Source organism: Procambarus clarkii, chromosome 2 (assembly GCF_040958095.1).
Source record: "Procambarus clarkii isolate CNS0578487 chromosome 2, FALCON_Pclarkii_2.0, whole genome shotgun sequence".
Taxonomy (NCBI): domain Eukaryota; kingdom Metazoa; phylum Arthropoda; class Malacostraca; order Decapoda; family Cambaridae; genus Procambarus; species Procambarus clarkii.
This window is the reverse complement of record NC_091151.1, coordinates 4908439-4926639: the sequence shown is the minus strand read 5'-3', so window position 1 is coordinate 4926639 and position 18201 is coordinate 4908439. Positions and strand designations below refer to the sequence as shown.

Genomic DNA, 18201 nt, shown 5'->3' with positions numbered 1-18201 from the left:
ACTGGCTCCAATCCATTTGCCACTAACATACTCCTCCTCACGCTCCATCCACTACTTACGCCGGCGGCTCGTTGAGAGAGAGACTAAATAATGTTTAGAAAATAATCTGGATACAACATTGTTGCAAGTAAGTTATGGATGGTCATGGTGCGAGGATGTACTCGCCAAGCAGGTATTGTGGGTCTCGCTTCATGCAGGTCGGCATTCAATTCCCGACCTTCCAAGTGGTTGAACACCATTACTTCCCCCCCCCCCCGTCCCATCCCAAATCCTTATCCTGACCCCTTCCCAGCTCTATAAATTTGTAAGAGCTTGGCGCTTTCCCCTGATAATTAACAAAATAGATATTAAAAAATTATTTAATTTAATGTAATTTTATTTATGATGTATAATTGATTTAATTATTAATTAATGGATGGTTATAGTATAAAGTGGAACTGATAGGAAGGTTTAAATGGTTCCAGCAAGAAATAAGAAATAAAGACTTAAATATAATGCATACGTTATTGCATGGCAATAACTTAAGCATTTGGATTTTATATACAAATTTGATTTTAATTGCAATATTTTATCTCTTTTCTATAACAGTGAAGAACATTGCTAGGAGCAACAGCAGTATCTGATGAGTACAGCAGCTGTTGCAAGACCAGGTGACAGAGCAGTGCCTGAGAACAGCAGCAGCATCACAGGAATAAGCTGCACATCCATAAGTACTCTACAGCAGCAGCAGTTGTGGCCAGAGCCAAAGATGAGTCAACACCACCACAATGGCCACAGGAAACAACACAACAAGAAAGTCAGGATTAACAGGGCGAGGAAGAGGCAGAGTTTGGTGACGACTTCTGCTGTGTTGCGGCTGTTTATTGTGATGGCTGCTACGGTGTCTCTTGTCCACACCCTGGCTCTCCCGGCCCCTGCTGACTCCCTGCCTCTCCCGGCACCTGATGACTCCCTGCCTCTCCCGGCCCCTGCTGACACCCTGCCTCTCCCGGCCCCTGCTGACTCCCTGCCTCTCCCGGCACCTGCTGATACCCTGCCTCTTCAGGCCCCTGCTGACACCCTACTTGCTGACACCGTGCTTGTTAATATGGTACCTGATGGCACAGTACCTGCTGACATGGTGACTGTTGACATGGTGTTTGTTGACATGGTTCCTACTAACACTCTGCCTGTTGGCACGGTGCTTGCTGATATCCTGCCGGTTGAAACGTTATCTACTGACACTCTACCTGCTGACATGGTACCTGCTGATACAGCATCTACTACTCCAGCACGAGTTGACCAAATACTAATAGATTCAGCATCTGCTGACTCATCACCTGGTGATCCATCATATGCTGACTCATCGCCTGCTGATCCTTCATCTGCTGACCCATCATCTGCTGACCCATCATCTGCTGACCCATCACCGGCTGATCCATCACCTGCTGACCTGACAACTGCCTACCTGTTTCCATCTACTCTGTCCTCAACTTATCCAACTCGTCAAGGTATGTGTTATCATGTTATGAACAAGGCTGTTCTTCATAATTTAAAATAACAAAGGTTCATTAACGTAGGTGAAATTACACACCAGATGAGAACAGATTACTTACAAAAGCACATGTGGCATGTTAAGTATGTAAATGAAGTTTTATGATTAATTAAATAAACAGTCAGCATATGTAAAGTAACCAGTAGGCATGTAATGTGTTAAGTTTGCATGGGGAATTGAATGTTTTAATTAATTCTTATATGTGCTGGCATCATTTTGAAATGTTAGTACCTAATTTGGAATAACATACATATCTAGTTATATGTCTATGTAATAACGTATTAAGAAACTAGGCTAATGTCTTGATATGCATTATGCATTAGGTTGTAATTTTTCTTGTGATTCACAGAGATTAGTGTAATAGATCATAAGCAGTTTGTAAGCATAGTTACCATACATTAAGAGTTATAAAGTAATTGAACAGAGGTGCCGTATGTCCATATAGCTTAAATTTAATGGTCGACAGAGAGTTGTCATGAAATTTCATACACCAGCTGAAGGTGCAATTCTGCTACATTTCCAGCTGTGGTTTAAAGGGACGGATGTATACCACTGATTTCAGAAATATTATACTTTGTAACGGGTTTTTCGTGGGTGGCAATATACTACATACCTGGAGATGTTTCATTGTTATTAGGTATATATAATACATGCTATGTTACCTGTTATTTTAGCTACACGTGTCTGTTAAAGTATACTTGGCTACACGGAGTGAGAAAGCTAGTAACTTTACTGCCTCCCAAAGTTAAAAGTCAGTTTGTCTATTGATGTAGTAGATATAGAACATGTACTACTGGGCAACTACTCCAACAATTAACTACCCTTTTTACCTTTAAGTTAAATGATTGTTTTAGGGTCAAGTATTCAATAGGTTAGTTACAATATAAGATAAAAATATTTCCACAGTTTTTTATAAAGTAATAAAAATTTGATTGTAAAATAAAATTTGAGAAACTGCATAAGTGACAAAAATCTTGTAAACTCTTTCTATAAGTTTCTAATGAGGGAAAGATTTTTCCCATGGCAGGGAGAAATAACAGGTAGAGTAAGCTTTACCATTAAATAATATCAACACAATACAATATCTTGAATGTGGATATTTTAACACCAGAACGAGAGCCTAGTTAATAAAATAGAGTCAACAATTGAATCGCGACAAACACGATTTGTATTATTTGAAATTTAAAACAGTCTTATCTTTCCACATTTGACACAATTCAATGTTGCACAATAATGACAATTATGTGCACATTAAAGTTTCCATCAAACTCTAAAGAATTATGTTATCAAGATAATTATTAATAAGTATGACCACTGGTAAATGTGTAAACATAGAAAATGTTAAGGAATGGGTTGCTTGCTGCTCCAAAATTACATCGGATTTTTTACATAGAGTTACTTAGGCCAAAAACTGAAGCACCATAAATCGTAGCGGCTCGCAAAATGTTCGTACTCTGTTTTCTGTTAGTGGGTCCTCGTGTAGGGTAATTTCAGGAAATTTAGTACATCAGTTTAATACGTTAGAAACGTATGGGAAAACGGGCTGGAGCAGCGAGCAGCCCTTCGTCTGCATCATATGGATTCTTAAATCCCTGTTATTGGGTCGGTATAAGAGGGATTGACTGAACACTTTACCTCTCTCCCTAATATTAACTTGATATACTTATGCAACTACAATGCTCTTCACCTGACAATTTATAATCATTACTGACTATGTCTCGAAGTTTGAGTTAAAGAGGCAGAAAGGGACCTCAGGAATCCTCAAGTTGTGCCTTCGGCCTGTAATCTGACGTTACAGTGATTGTCAGGTGAGTATAACATCTCTATCTCTATGCACATATTATCTGGATCCATTTATTCATGTATAATTATATATTCAGATGATGAGTCATAATAACGTGGCTGAAATATGTTGACCAAATCACTCACTAGAAATTTAAGAGACGACGACGTTTCGGTCCGTCCTGGACCATTATCAAGTCGATTATGATGAGACGCGGGGGGTAAGGGCATTAAGTAGGCAAGAGAGAAATGAGGAGATGGAAATCTTAGAGGAAGATAAGTGCAAGGCAAAAGGTACGGAAGGTAAGGTGTAATAAAGGGTGTAATAATAGGAATAAGAAAGGGATCGTAAGAGAAAAAAAACTAAGATAAAAGGAAGGGTAAGATTATGTTAGGTCACGTTTATTAGAAAGTGTAAGCCATTTGAGTACATACTGTGAAAGGGAAGAATCAACAGCAACAAAGCCAGGACTAGGTTGTGTATCAGAGCCGATTCGACAAGACGGCGTCAGTGTAGAGGTAGGAAAGATTATTTTAGAGGAAGACCAATGAATAGGATGATTAGGATCTCTAACATGACAGAAGAGAACATTGTTTGTGTCTGCGGACCTAACTCTTCTTTTGTGTTCCTTTTGTCTGTCATTTAGTGTTCGGCCAGTTTCACCAAAGTATTGGAGAGGAAAAAACGAACAACGAATAGAGTAGACACCAGCAGCAGGAGGAGCAGTGTGAACTAGATTGCTACGAAGAGTGTTAGTTTGTCGAAAGACAAGCTTTATGTCAAGAGGACGAAAGGTATTAGTAGGAGTTTTGAGTTCAGAAATAAAGGGAAGGCAGAGCAGTGCTAATTGTGCTGGAAGTAGGTTTAGGATGAAAGAAATTTTGTTTAGCTTGAGAATAGACACAGTTGATAAAATAAAACGGGTAACCAAGGCGAGAGAATGATTTGTAGATAAAGGAAATTTCAGAATCAATAACCTGAGGGTCGCTGATGCGTAGAGCGCGGAGGAAGAGAAACAAGAATATTTTTCTGAAGAGGATGATGGTAGGAAAGGAAGTGAATGTACTTGAAAATGGTCCAGGCCGGACCGAAACGTCGTCGTCCCTTCAATTTCTAGTGTGTGGTTTGGTCAACATAATTATATATTCTTACTCAAATGCTGGCTACATAGTATAACATCAACCAAACACTGGTAGTGATCTGTTCACATTTGTATGTCTACATAACTTTATTGTGAAATTAGGGCAGACCTTAATAATCTAAAATTCAAATCCCATTGTTCTGATGGAAATTCCCTGTTGAAATGATAATTAACGTTAAGCAATAAACTCACTTGTAGGTCTCCGATTCTCGTATACATTATATATGAGAATGTATAGTCTTCAACACAATAATGCCTGTAGCCTCTTCACTTTCAAACTATGTATTATAGTATTGGGTTAACCACCCTGAAAAAACTCATTAACTTTGACATTTGGGATTACGGAGCATTTTGGTTTCACATTTCCATTTACATGATACACATGAGCAAAGTAAAAAATTTCCATTTGTCCCATTTTACATTCCATGCGGTTGTGATCCATGAGTCTTTCAATTTTTTCCGAGTCCTCAGTACTCCAGTTCACACATGATCTTCGTATCAACTGTGCATTCCCTCTCCTCGACGTATACGTCAAAACCAGAGACGCCACCTTTACTACTGACGTCTACACGACACCAACAATCATGGGTGTGTGTGTGTGTGTGGATGGCCTCAGTGAGTGACGCTACTGATACAAGACAAGTGTGATGAACTCATACACACTTAGACCTCTCATCCACTTCACAAACTGAACCAGCGCACAAAGAATTTGAGAATATGGTGCAAGCCCCAGTAAACTATGGATAAACAAAGAAGTGAACACCTGTATTACGAAGTATCTAAATAAATTGTACAACTCCACCCACACTAGCAGACGCCCCCACGCAAGTTAGTCAGTAAACTAGCCCGACATTCAAGAAAATAGGCAAGCAGGCAGTCAGGCTGACAGGAAGGCAAAATTATAGGCAGGGAGACAAAACTCAGACATAGAGGCAAGCGATCTGGAAGGCAGGCCATCAGGAAGGAAGACAGGCTTGCAGAATGGCCAGAAAGCAGGAGGTGACGCAGAATGACAATCAGGCTGGTAGGTTTGCAAAATGGCAGGCAGGTTGACAGGATGGCATGGGTCTGGGAGGCAGGATTGCAAGCAGGCTGGGAGGCATGATTCAGGCGGGAAGGATGAGAGGCAGGTTGGCAGGACAGCAGATTAACTGGCAGGCGGGACGTCCTGCAGACTGGCAGGAAGGCTGGCAGGCTGTGAGGCACACTGATATCATGGCAAGCAGTCTGTCATGACGGCAGGCAGGCTAGCATTTCGGCAGGTAAGCTGGCAGGCAGGCTGGCAGGAGAGAAGGAAGAACGGCAACAGGCTGGCAGGTCGGAAGACTGGTTGACAGGACGGCAGTAAGGTTGACAAGATGGCAGGAATGTTGACAGGACTGCAGGCAATACAGCAGGTAGGCTGACAGGAAGGCATACAGACTGGTAGGACGTCAGGCAGAAAGCTGAAAGATTGGTGATCAGTCTGTGAGACACGCTGGTATGATGGGAGGCAGGCTAGCAGGATGATAGGCAGGATGGCAGGACTGCAGGCACACTTGCAGGAGGGTAAACAGGCTTTGATGGTCGACAGAACGGCAGGAAGTGTTGGAAATTTCCAACAGTTATTCTCATCCCTAATACAATAGGATGTATTTCCTGTATACACACACTTCACACTCATTTAATACTTATTTACTAATCCTTAGTACAATGGGATGTATTTCCTGTACTAAACGTAATAATTAACTAACACTACTAATCCATAGTTTAGTAATCACAGAATTCATTGCATTAGGATGTGGGACATCATATAATTTCTCCTAGAATTGTGGCAGTGTTGCATCAGCCACCCACGGAGAATAAATTTCCACATATCTGTAGATGTAATAGAAGTTCAACCATTTAATTTCCTTTATCAAGGATAATTATTTAGTAATAGGTCTACTTTATTTAATATACAACAGTTTACTGGAATTCCTTTACCAAGCTTGATAGCTGTTCTAGTAAATAATATTATAATCTAAAATGATTTACACCTCCAAAGGATTGTAGTTTTATTTGTGCAGTCTACATTAACAGAGTAGCACTACGAGAAAATATATATATATATATATATATATATATATATATATATATATATATATATATATATATATATATATATATATATATATATATATATATATATATATATATATATATATATATATATATATATATATATATATATATATATATATTGGTAGCAGTCTTTCCTGTAGACATATATTTTTAAATATGACCGAAAAAGTAAGATATATATATATATATATATATATATATATATATATTAGTATATTTTGGTAGCAGTCTTTCCTGTAGACATATATTATTAAATATGACCGAAAAAGTAAGATTAATAATTCTAACACGAATTTTCTCAATCTTTCGTACATTACGCTTCACTGTTGGAGGTAAATCAAAAATCACTTCTCCAAAATTCATTTTTATTTCTAGTCTACTAAAGTCTAAAGTTTTAGTCTGAGACTAAAAATAAAAAATAAAAATGAATTTTGGAGAAGTGATTTTTGATTTACCTCCAACAGTGAAGCGTAATGTACGAAAGATTGAGAAAATTCGTGTTAGAATTATTAATCTTACTTTTTCGGTCATATTTAATAATGTATATATATATATATATATATATATGTATATATATATATATATATATATATATATATATATATATATATATATATATATATATATATATATGTATATATACATATATATATATATATATATATATATATATATATATATATATATATATATATATATATATATATATATATATATATATATATATATTGGTAGCAGTCTTTCCTGTAGACATATATTTTTAAATATGACCGAAAAAGTAAGATTAATAATTCTAACACGAATTTTCTCGATCTTTCGTACGTTTCTTTTCACTGTTGATGGTAATTCAAAAATCAATTCTCCAAAATTCATTTTTATTTCTATTCTGACGCGACACTTGAGCTCGTTTCGTAAAACTTATTACATTTTCAAAGACTTTAGCTTACACATACACAACTGAATAGAACTTACACATCTTCGATTTGTTTATATCTACATTTGAGTGAGGTGGATGGGGTGAGGTGGTATTAATAGGGTATTAAATTCCTAAACACAAGACAGAACACGAAACAATGGGTAATGAATGGAAATGATTTGTAGAAAGCCTATTGGTCCATATTTCTTGATGCTTCTATATTGGAGCGGAGTCTTGAGGTGGGTAGAATATAGTTGTGCATTAATTGGCTGTTGATTGCTGGTGTTGACTTCTTGATGTGTAGTGCCTCGCAAACGTCAAGCCGCCTGCTATCGCTGTATCTATCGATGATTTCTGTGTTGTTTACTAGGATTTCTCTGGCGATGGTTTGGTTGTGGGAAGAGATTATATGTTCCTTAATGGAGCCCTGTTGCTTATGCATCGTTAAACGCCTAGAAAGAGATGTTGTTGTCTTGCCTATCATCGTGAACATCGTGAACAGCAATTGATATTTGATTCATTGATATTTGACATCGTGACATTGATATTCATTGACATCGTGATTCATTGATATTTGAACATTGTACACAGTCATTATCACACTCAGGCTCTTCTGTAATACTATCATGGCTAAATAATACCAATTATATATATATATATAAAAAAAAATATATATATATATATATATATATATATATATATATATATATATATATATATATATATATATATATATTTGACATTATTAGGCGATGCTGTGGCCACAAGCTTAACAGCAGTGCTGTGAGCTAATGCTATGTGCGCCAGCGTTGGTTGCTCACTCAGTACTGAGGCCCGCACACACGGGAATGTTGCCGACGATTTTTTTTAAATGGCGCCTGTTTACAAGAGTCTTGAGGAAGTTGATGTGAACTCCATGTTGCCTCGGGAGTGTTGAATCATACGCTAAAATTAAAAATACCCGGAGGCACGTTGTTCACCCCCCCCTCCTCGTCGATGACCTGCAGGCCTTTGCGCAGTTCAGTGGATTTCTAACTAGTACTGGGTTAGACAATACTGTTAATTACTATTTAATGTTGAGCAAACCTTAAGTAGGGTGAATTTATTATTTCACACAATTGTGTACTTATACTTTATTACATAGTTACTGTACATCTTTGAGTGTTACTAGGTGTCACTATACCAACTGATGGTGATAAAGAAGAGCTAACTGCATGTACAACAGTAGTGGCATTAAAGAATCACTCAAATCATAGCTATTTACCATTAGGAAGGTAAACTAACCTCTATATGAGGTAAATTACAATCAGCCTAACCAAGAAATCAAATATTAGGATATTAATAACCGTACCTGCTCCACATATATGAGCAAGTATCATAGCTGTCTATAATTAGCTATATAAGCCTTATAAGGCTTCAACCCATAGCCAACATGGCTACACCATAAAAAACTGGAAGAATTTTGAAATGCCTTCAAAGTCACTTGACAAGGCTGATCGACAAATGTGACGGCTGGGTAGAAGTAGCCCCAGTTGATCTCATATCGTTGGAATTCTCAGCAACAATAGCTAACCAGAAATTCAAACAGGTACAAGAATTTATTGTGTTGTACATAGGTGCACCTCATGTCAGTAATACTGACCTTGACGACATAGATCTAATCATATCTGACGTAGTTAACTATGAAGGCAAAATTCAGGCCAGATTAAATTACTATAATAAGATGCTTGCAACAGAAAATGTTTCTGTTGGATTAGAACATCCTTACAGTATACCCATACTACAGCAAGCAACAAGCTCATCAGATGAAATAAATGAGCTACCTCAAGATGAGGTTATTCCTCTAATCAAGTCTGACCCTTACAAAGGATCAATAATTAAAGTTAAACATTCATTTTCTACAGTCTCCTGTAATACAATTTCACTCAATGACTCATTAACAGGGTCTTAACAGTTTTCAGATATTATATCCATATATTTCATGGATTCTGAGAATTCAATCCATGAGGCTACTGAATTGACAAGCTTCCCAGAAGTATCTGGAGAAACAAGTAAAGCTGAAACAGGGGATGAAGATGCAGCTGAAGCTGAAATTAAAGCTGAAGCTGAACTGAAAGCTGAAGCTGAACTGAAAGCTGAAGTGTTATTAAAAGCTGAAGCTGAAATTGAAACTGAGGCTAGGAAAGAAGCCTTAAACCAAGTTAGTGATAGTCTTAATCACTCAAACCAGTCTCTGATTCTGAGGTTATCTTAAAGTGATTTCGGGGCTTGACGTCCCTGCGGCCTGGTCCTAGACCAGGCCTCCTTTTTGATACACATCTACAGGAAGCAGCCCACTGTCTAACTCCCAGGTACCTATTTACTGCTAGGTAACACGGGCATCAGAGTGAAAGAAACATTTTGCCCATTTGTATCCGCCTCCACTGGAGATCGAAACCGGAACCTCAGGACTACGAATCCGAAGCGCTGTCCACTCAGCTGTTAGGCACCTCCAGAGGTAATGCCGAATGTGTTAGCATCAATCAAGCTATCCAGCTCTCTAGAGAAAGTGCTGAGAATGAGAAAGGTATCATAAATCTCGTACATCAACTATTGGACTTATCTCAACCAGTCTCAATCAATCAGTTGACTCCTTGCAAACATTTATTTTAAAACTTGAGTCACTGTTAAAATCTTTCAGCATTGAAGTGGATCAACCCGCTGCTGAGTGGATGACTAAAATTGTCATCCAAAGAAAATTGTCTAGCGAAGTGCTGAATGAATTATATTCATATCAGAATAATACCGTCCTGACAATGCAAGATATGTTAACAGGTTTGCGTATTATAGTAAATAATAAACAAGCAAACTAGGCACTTAATCGACTTAAGAATGGTCCAGGACGGATCAAAACGTCGTCGTTCCCTTCATTTTCTAGTGTGTGGATTGGTCAACATACTTCAGCCACGTTATTGTAACTCATTGCACTTAATGCCACCCCTGAATCAACAGAAATTGTACCCACATTAAATTCCTTAACTGAAACTCCTAAAGTGGCCCAGTCGTTAGGTAATAAGGGTATTAATAATCAATGTAATACTAACAGGTCAAACACTGATTTATCAGTGAGACCTAAGAGTACTATAAATACTCCCAAGAGCCCAATAAGTGCACCCAAGAACCCAATAACTACTCCCAAGAGTACAACAAGTACTCACAAAAAATAAACTAATAAATACATACAAACAACAAAGCCTTCATAACCTGTAAACAATGTTTCCCCTAAACCGAAGAACCTTAAGCATGCTGTAGGCCCGGGGGTTGTGTTTGTTTTGCCATCAAAACATTCTTTATATGAATGTATAAATTATCCTAGTAGAGACATCCGAGTCAGACGACTCAAACAGTTACACAATGTACCAGGTGTCACATAATACTAAAAACTGTAAGACCCCACTGAACACATGCAATAGGTGTAGAAGGGGACAGCATCATGCTGCACCATGCAAATGTATGAAATCAAATTATACAAATCACAAGGTAAGAGATAGAAATCTCACACAAGTTCAGTGTTGCAAGGTGTGAGAAGTTTACATCATACAATAACCAGCACCTCAAGTAAATGCAATATTGTTCACTGCCCAACTCCAAGTCAAGAATAAAGGGACCAAGATCACCATTCGTGCCCTATTCGACTAGGGACCCAGAAAACTTTCATTACTCAGAAAGCGGCAGAGGCACTTAAATTAAAACCAATCACACAGATGAAATTAAACTTGTCAGGGTTCATAATAAGTAGAGGACCCCGAGAATATACAGTAGTACAACCGCTCATACGCCTAGGTGGTTATGTCAGGTGTTATGATCCCAGGTAGCTGAAAAATGAGTCTCCCCCTGAGAGTTATTCTGCCAGGCCTGACCTAACTAAGAGGTCAAAGAAATATAGACCTGGAAATACATATCGTAAACACTTGATTAAATTTGACGACTAGATTAAAAGTATGGGCAATGAATAAAAATATGCATAAATGACTTGACATGAGATATGGAGAATTTGCGTGAGGCTCGCTTCAGAGGGGTTTGACCTTACTTGAGCTGCAGAAATCGTGAGGGGAGGTTGTGCTCCGTTTGAGCCCCTGGTGAAGAAGAACCCCTGAGTGATATACATTCAAGAAGAAGGAAGTGGACAGACGTCTCGCTTGTGGAATAAGTCTGGGGACGTGTCAGCTCAAGTCATGGACTGCAGGGAGAGTGTGGAGCAGTCTTTAAAGCAGTTTTGTGGCCAGCTTAGAGCGCCCTGGTGGTGACTGCCCAGTCAGTGAATGCCACGAGCGGACCAAATTCTGTGGTAAGCCATTTTAAACGAGTTCACAGTGATTGCCTGTGGTGGTCGTGTGCCCAGCGACCGTAGCAAATGTCTATTGATATATTAGGCATTTTTTATTAAGGCAGAAAGCCTAAATAAGAGAATAGAGATGAGGGAACCAGCTGAGGAGAGGAGCAGCACATCCTCTCCCGCCGAAAGCTTGGATGCAACTGACTGGGCCCAGTGGCTGACAATCTCAGGTGGACCGCCACGGGAGAGTGGAGAATGGACTCGCCCAGGCATGGCGGAGTCTCCTTATGGGAGGTGGGAATCATAGGGATGTAGAGTGGAGACATTTATTGTGCAGTTTATTTTAGTTATATGTTTGTAGAGGAAGATCTTTATGGCGTGTCAATGGGTTGCAGGTTTGTCAGGGGAAGGGTTTCCTGAGAGAATTTCGAGGTCAGAGGAGGAGTCTGTGGATGGAACTCCAAGAAATACTGAGCTCTGTGGAAGAGCAATCCCACAGTGAGGAATTGGACCTCAAGCTGTGAGAGGAGAAGCAGTGGAGTGGAGTTTCATGGGCTTCTGTGATACCTGTGGTGATGGATCATTGCTGTTCAGGAAAAACTTCATGGTGCAGCAGCCTGGAAGAGCTGTAGAGGATCATGGTAGATAATTGTGGAGGAAACTGGAGACGTTCTTGGTAGTGGACCTCTAAATGTAGAGAGGAGGTTCTTAATGTACATTGATAGAGGGTTGATAGTGTTTGAGTGTCATTAGTGTTACGAACCCTTCGTAACCGGGTTCTTCATAATCTCTATGATCCTACTCAAGTTCAGAGTAACCTAATCTTGGTGGAAATACAGTGTAATGTTTAAAGGTAAAAGTGAAAGAACACTTAAATAACCCATTATTATTTTCCCATCATCATTATAATATTTACAAGTCTATGCGATGTCAACCGGATTGGCGTTGCTAGCCCTTACGCTAGCCTGCTTCACGGATGACGACCACAAGGTGCCTCTGATGAGGTCTTTGTTGCGCACCCGTTGGTACGCTCAAGTAACAAAGTCGGGAACGCCTGACAAGCCCCACTGGCTGTTACTTCCAGAAACGTGGTCTACTCAACCGAAGCGTTCATCTAGTCTCACTGGCTAGCACCTCTGGGAGTGAAGTCTATTGCGCTCAACCACAGCGCTCGACCAGCCCACTTGGCCAGCCTTTCCAGGAGTAAAGTCCACAGTGTTTGACCATCCCACTTGGCTAGTCCTTCCAGGAGCAAAGTCCACAGTGCTTGCCCAGCCCAACTTGCTAGCACCTTCAGGTCGACCTACATCTTCCACTGTCCCGGTTTCATTCACTTCCCTAGCCTGCATCTGGTTACTTGTCACCTTTCAGCCAGGCAGACTAAAAGATGGGAAACTCCATTTAATGGGAGGGTCAACTGCTGTAGTTTGGCGCCAGGATTGTAGATGGCGCCAAGGTCCGTGACAATTAGCATGCATGACGCAGTGGAAGGTGAGTGATTGGACATTTGATTCAAGGAATATTTACATTGATGTTTATGTTGTTGCAGCCTTAGGCTGGATTCCTTGTGTATATTTATATATATTCTAGGGCTGATAGTGCTATATTGTATTACAAGATTAACCCACTAAGTGAGGTTGGTAGCATTAGTGGCGAGCCAGGAGTTGGGCTACCACTTGATATAAGCAGCTGATAGAGTCCTGATGGGATTAAATGCAACCTGACTATAATAGCATAGAGTGTTGGAGTCATATTATTATTCTTGTATGTTTGTTCTACATGTTCACTGTCTAAGTAAATGTATATAGTTTCTGGTGTTTGCCCATGTCCTAGTGAGGCTTCCCAGAAATTAGGAGAGAAAGAGAGAGAAAGAACCACAGCTGTAGATAGGGTGGTACAGAATTATAATTCAAAAAAAGGGGGAGTGAGGAGGTCATACGAACCAAGGAGAGAGTGGGAAGTCACAGTGGCTCGAATTGGGTGTGTACACGTGACAACGAGGCCAGTGTTGGAGCCGCACCCCCTAAATGTGTGATGCTGAGCCCCTCTCCAAGAGCAGGAAGCATACAAGGTGATCTCCTAACCAAAGTACAAGCACTCTACGGGTTTTGGTTGGTTATATGGAAAGGACGTACACACCCTATGTACAACACACCTTATAATATTTGGGGGCCTTTGTCTGGGAGAGTGAACTGACACACCCACACCCTGTCCGGGAGTGGATTGATACACCCTTTGTGGAAATAAGTTGACTTTGTGCCCGCAGGTGTATATTCTCTCTCTTGGGAAGACTCACAGGACACGACGGATAAGGTGCAAGCGATTGTGGAGTCAGGTAGGCCTGAGGACTTCGAAGGTTGCACCAGGGATCAGTTGAAACAGCAGAAAGATGTGGCATCAGGGTGAAGGCATTTAAATTGGCTGGGATGAAGGATGAGATCCGGAGGCAACTCAGAGCCAAGAGTGAAGCAACAGAACAGGGAGCCAAGAAAGGAGCTGAAAGTGGAAAGAAGGATGATGGGCAGGATGAAGTGAGATCCCAGGAATCAAGTAGGAGTAGTAAGAGTAGCCGCAGATAGCCGCTACTTCATCCCAGTAGCAGGAGTAGCCGGAATAGGAGCTTGGAAAGATTGCAGTTAGAACTCTAGATGCAGAGTGAGGAGAGACAGTTCTAACTGGAAAGGTTGAAGTTAAAACTGCAGATGAAAAATGAACAAGAGAAAGAAAAAGAGAAAACCGGACTGGAAATGGAAAAGAGGAAACCAGACTGGAGGTAGAAAAAGAGGAAACCAGACTGGAGGTAGAAAAAGAGAAAGCCATACTAGAGGTGGAGAAAGAAAGAGAGGACCAAACAAATGCAGATAGAAGCAAATACAACCTTAGCTGAATAAAGAAATGAACATGGGTTGCCAGAGAGCACCACCCAGGTATCACACCCACCAGATAATAGGGTTAGGGAAAAGGATATTCCCCTGTTTGTGCCCGAAGAGGCAGAGAGATTCTTCGAACATTTCGAAAAAGCAGCCAATATCAAGGAGTGGCCAGAGGAGGAATGGGCCCAACTGGTTTTGTTGAGATTGACTGGCGCAGCCACTCGTTATTCAACAACATTGTCATAATTTTCTTGTTAACGACCTGATGATCCGCTAGTTCAGTAACAATATCATTCTCGGTCATGACGAACAAACCTCAGCTGTTAACATGTCTTTTTCAAGAAATCGTACACATGCCCGTTATAAATATCCTCTGTCTTACATCTGTGTTGAACGAGAACATTTAGACACCAAATCATGGACAGCCAAATCACATGGCCATCAACCACCAACAGGAGCAGCCTATCCTCCAAACAAAGACCCAAAATCCATTCCATGCAACCGCCAAACCCCCTTTTTATGAATGAAAAACGGTTTACACATGACTACCAACTGGTGACATCCGAACACTTCCGGAACAAGTGCTTAGCTGACGACTTTTGTTTGAACTACAACGCTGTAAATGCTTCACCCACATACTACAAATAATTGCCAACAGAACCTAAATACCTAGCCTATCCTAACCAGTGCCTAAATATGACCAATATGCTAATATATAATAATATTAATTTATATGAACAAATTTTTTTTTTAATAAACAGAATGTTAAAATTGATAAATGCCCTTTTGGGCTCGACTGCTGGATAGAATGGACTTGGTCCAAGGACGGGTTGAAAGGTGTGTGTTAAAGCACGTCTTCTCTCGTCGGTAGTCACTCCCAGTCTCCTTCTAATAATTGCTAATTAACAATTTTTTTCTCTAATCCAAAAATAAGTTTAACGAATGAGTTTCCACCACGCGTTATTCAACAACATTGTCATAACCTTCTTGTTAACGACCTGATGATCCGCTAGTTCAGTAACAATATCATTCTCGGTCATGACGAACAAACCTCAGCAGTAAACATGTATTTTTCAAGAATTCGAACGCAACTTCGTCGAGTCCCAGACCCAGTTGAATTTATAAGATTAACGAGTGAGTTATTAGCCAATTTACGAACTCAGCACCAAAAACAATTTTCGTAATCATGAAAGGAATGAGAATATAGTCAGAGCCAAAGAACCTGTAGCAGCAATGAATACAAATGTGGAAAAACGAGGACCATCCTAGGATCGCCCATATTCTACCCTGTGAAGGGCCCAGGTAATGAGCCATCGTTTGCTAGGAGCCATTGACCCATCCTAACCACTGATGGATTTCCCTTTGTGCCAGATGTACTTAAGAAAAAAATCCCATATTTATAAAATTTAAAAGATTGCCTTCGTGTGGTAACAAATCAAATAGTTAAAGCTCTGATCTCCTAAGGCTAATAAGGGTGGGTTACACTTGCCTGGTTCCTCACAGTGAGTACAATATTATTTACCAGAGTGTGAGACACAAATCCGTCCTGGCAATATCAGCGGCCGACGAAAGCAATCGTCAGCAACTTATCAAAAGAGAGCTTACCGAGTAAGATGCGAACCTGACCATTGGTTACTTAGTAATTTTGTGATAATAATACATTTGCTTGGTGTTGGATTTATGGCCTGTTTTTCCTTAGGAATGATATTTATGGTAACAACAGTAGCTTGTTTACCAACCAGCAAGTATTCTGTAGTCCACAAAATAGTCCAGCATTAAAGTTCATTGCCAGAGTAGTTATCATTATGTGCCCTTTCTTTTGTGAGCGGTGTTTATAGTGCAAAACTGTGTACACCATTAATGTTGAGTTTTATAACGAAAAAAAAAATATGTTGCAAAGGCTGCAAGTAGGTTTTATAGTGTAAAATAGAATCTATATGAATAAAAATGTAAATGTTTGTTTGTTCAAAATTGCTAATCTCCGAAAGATCTTCACCGATTGCTTTGAAAATTTTACACAACGTTCCATTCGCATATGAGCGTGTTTTGATATACCTACTATATAGATGTTATTCTGTGACAGGTAAAAACATGTTTCTTTAATGTGTTTTTCATGTGAGTTTTCATGTGTGGGAAATCTCTGAAACATCTTTATCGATTGCTTTCGAATTTTGACACAACGTTGCATTCAAATACCTGCATGTTTTTATATACCTACTATATACATGCCACACATGTGACAGGTCAAAATATGATTTTTTTTAAACACCGCCATCTGTTGCACATAAAAGAAACACTCGCTGTAATCTCTTAAAGCTCTTCGTCGATTGCTTTGAAATTTTGACACAACGTTACATTCGAATATACGTGTGTTTTTATATACCTACTATATAGATGCCACACCTGTGACAGGTAAAAATAATTTTTTTGGAAAAAAACAATGCCATCTTTTGCACGTAAAAGCAACACATGCTATTCTATATATGTTACGATTCCATTTCAATGTTTCTGATGGCATTGATAAATGAACTTTTTATAGATTTTGATTTACTTTCATTTTGTTTTAATTATTTTGTGTAACTCTGCATTGGAATTGAGCTGTGTTGTTTACCATACCGTTCATTTCGTGTGTATATTTTTTTTTTATTTTTCGTTTTTTTTAATTGGATTTTTTACCTGTTCATATTTTTCAGTGATGGGAACATCAGATCATTTTGGAACACATCGATCGATGGAGTGAAGAATGGTGGGGAGGACTAGGGGACAGGAGAGGGGGAAATGGTGAGTAGGACAAAGGGACAGGGGAATGGGGGATTGGAGAGGGTGAGGAGGACGAGAGGACAGGGATGGGGGAATTTTGGGGAGGACGAGAGGACGGCGGAGCGGGGGATTGTGGAGAGGACGAGGGGAGTGGGGAATGGTGGGAAGGACGAGGGGACAGGGGAATGGAGGATGGTGGGGAGGAAAAGGAAACATGGGAGGGGTGAATGGTTGGGAGGACGAGGGGGACGTGGGAATGGGAAATGGTTAGGAGTATGAGGAAACGGGGGGAGGGAGGAATGGTGGGGAGGACTGACGGACAGGAAATGATTGATGTGGCTCAGCAACGTTCATGTGTTGCTGAACCACAACAACGCATTGCTGGGTAAAGCGTGTGTATCAATAAATTTGTTTCTCTCCATAGGTGCATGCGCTGAGGATGAATTCAGCTGCTTAAATAGTTCTATCTGCCTACCCATGACGTGGCAATGTGATGACGTCCGTGACTGCGATGATAACTCCGACGAACTTTTTTGTGGTAAGTCGGGATGTGTGTTGCACTCGAAAGACTTCACTCAAATATCAACATTTATTAATACCTAATATTTCATAAATAATACTTCTAAATATTCTTAGCTTGAAATAGGAGAGGCCAGTACGCTCATTCACTGATCCATAGGTAACTTGACAAATGATTTGTTATCGTTACAATAAAGGAAATGTTAAGTTTACGTCTTAATTTGATAAATCAAACAAAAGATAATAATATCTTTGTC

General features: G+C 39.7%; 1 protein-coding gene across 1 annotated transcript; it reads left to right on the top strand.

Moving 5' to 3' along the window:
* Window positions 1-597: 597 nt before the first annotated feature.
* LOC123748914 (uncharacterized) lies at window positions 598-18081 on the top strand. The gene is made up of 2 exons (XM_045731033.2): window positions 598-1490; window positions 17850-18081. Exons 1-2 carry the CDS (start codon window positions 623-625, stop codon window positions 18026-18028), a joined length of 1047 nt encoding a protein of 348 aa, XP_045586989.1. The 5' UTR covers window positions 598-622; the 3' UTR covers window positions 18029-18081.
* The last annotated feature ends 120 nt before the right edge of the window (window positions 18082-18201 follow it).

Coding starts and splice junctions, on each gene's coding strand:
- LOC123748914 (XM_045731033.2), top strand. CDS start 623: ATGAGTACAGCAGCTGTTGCAAGACCAGGTGACAGAGCAGTGCCTGAG. Junction 1,491..17,849: donor AACTTATCCAACTCGTCAAG/GTATGTGTTATC, acceptor TTCTCTCCATAG/GTGCATGCGCTGAGGATGAA.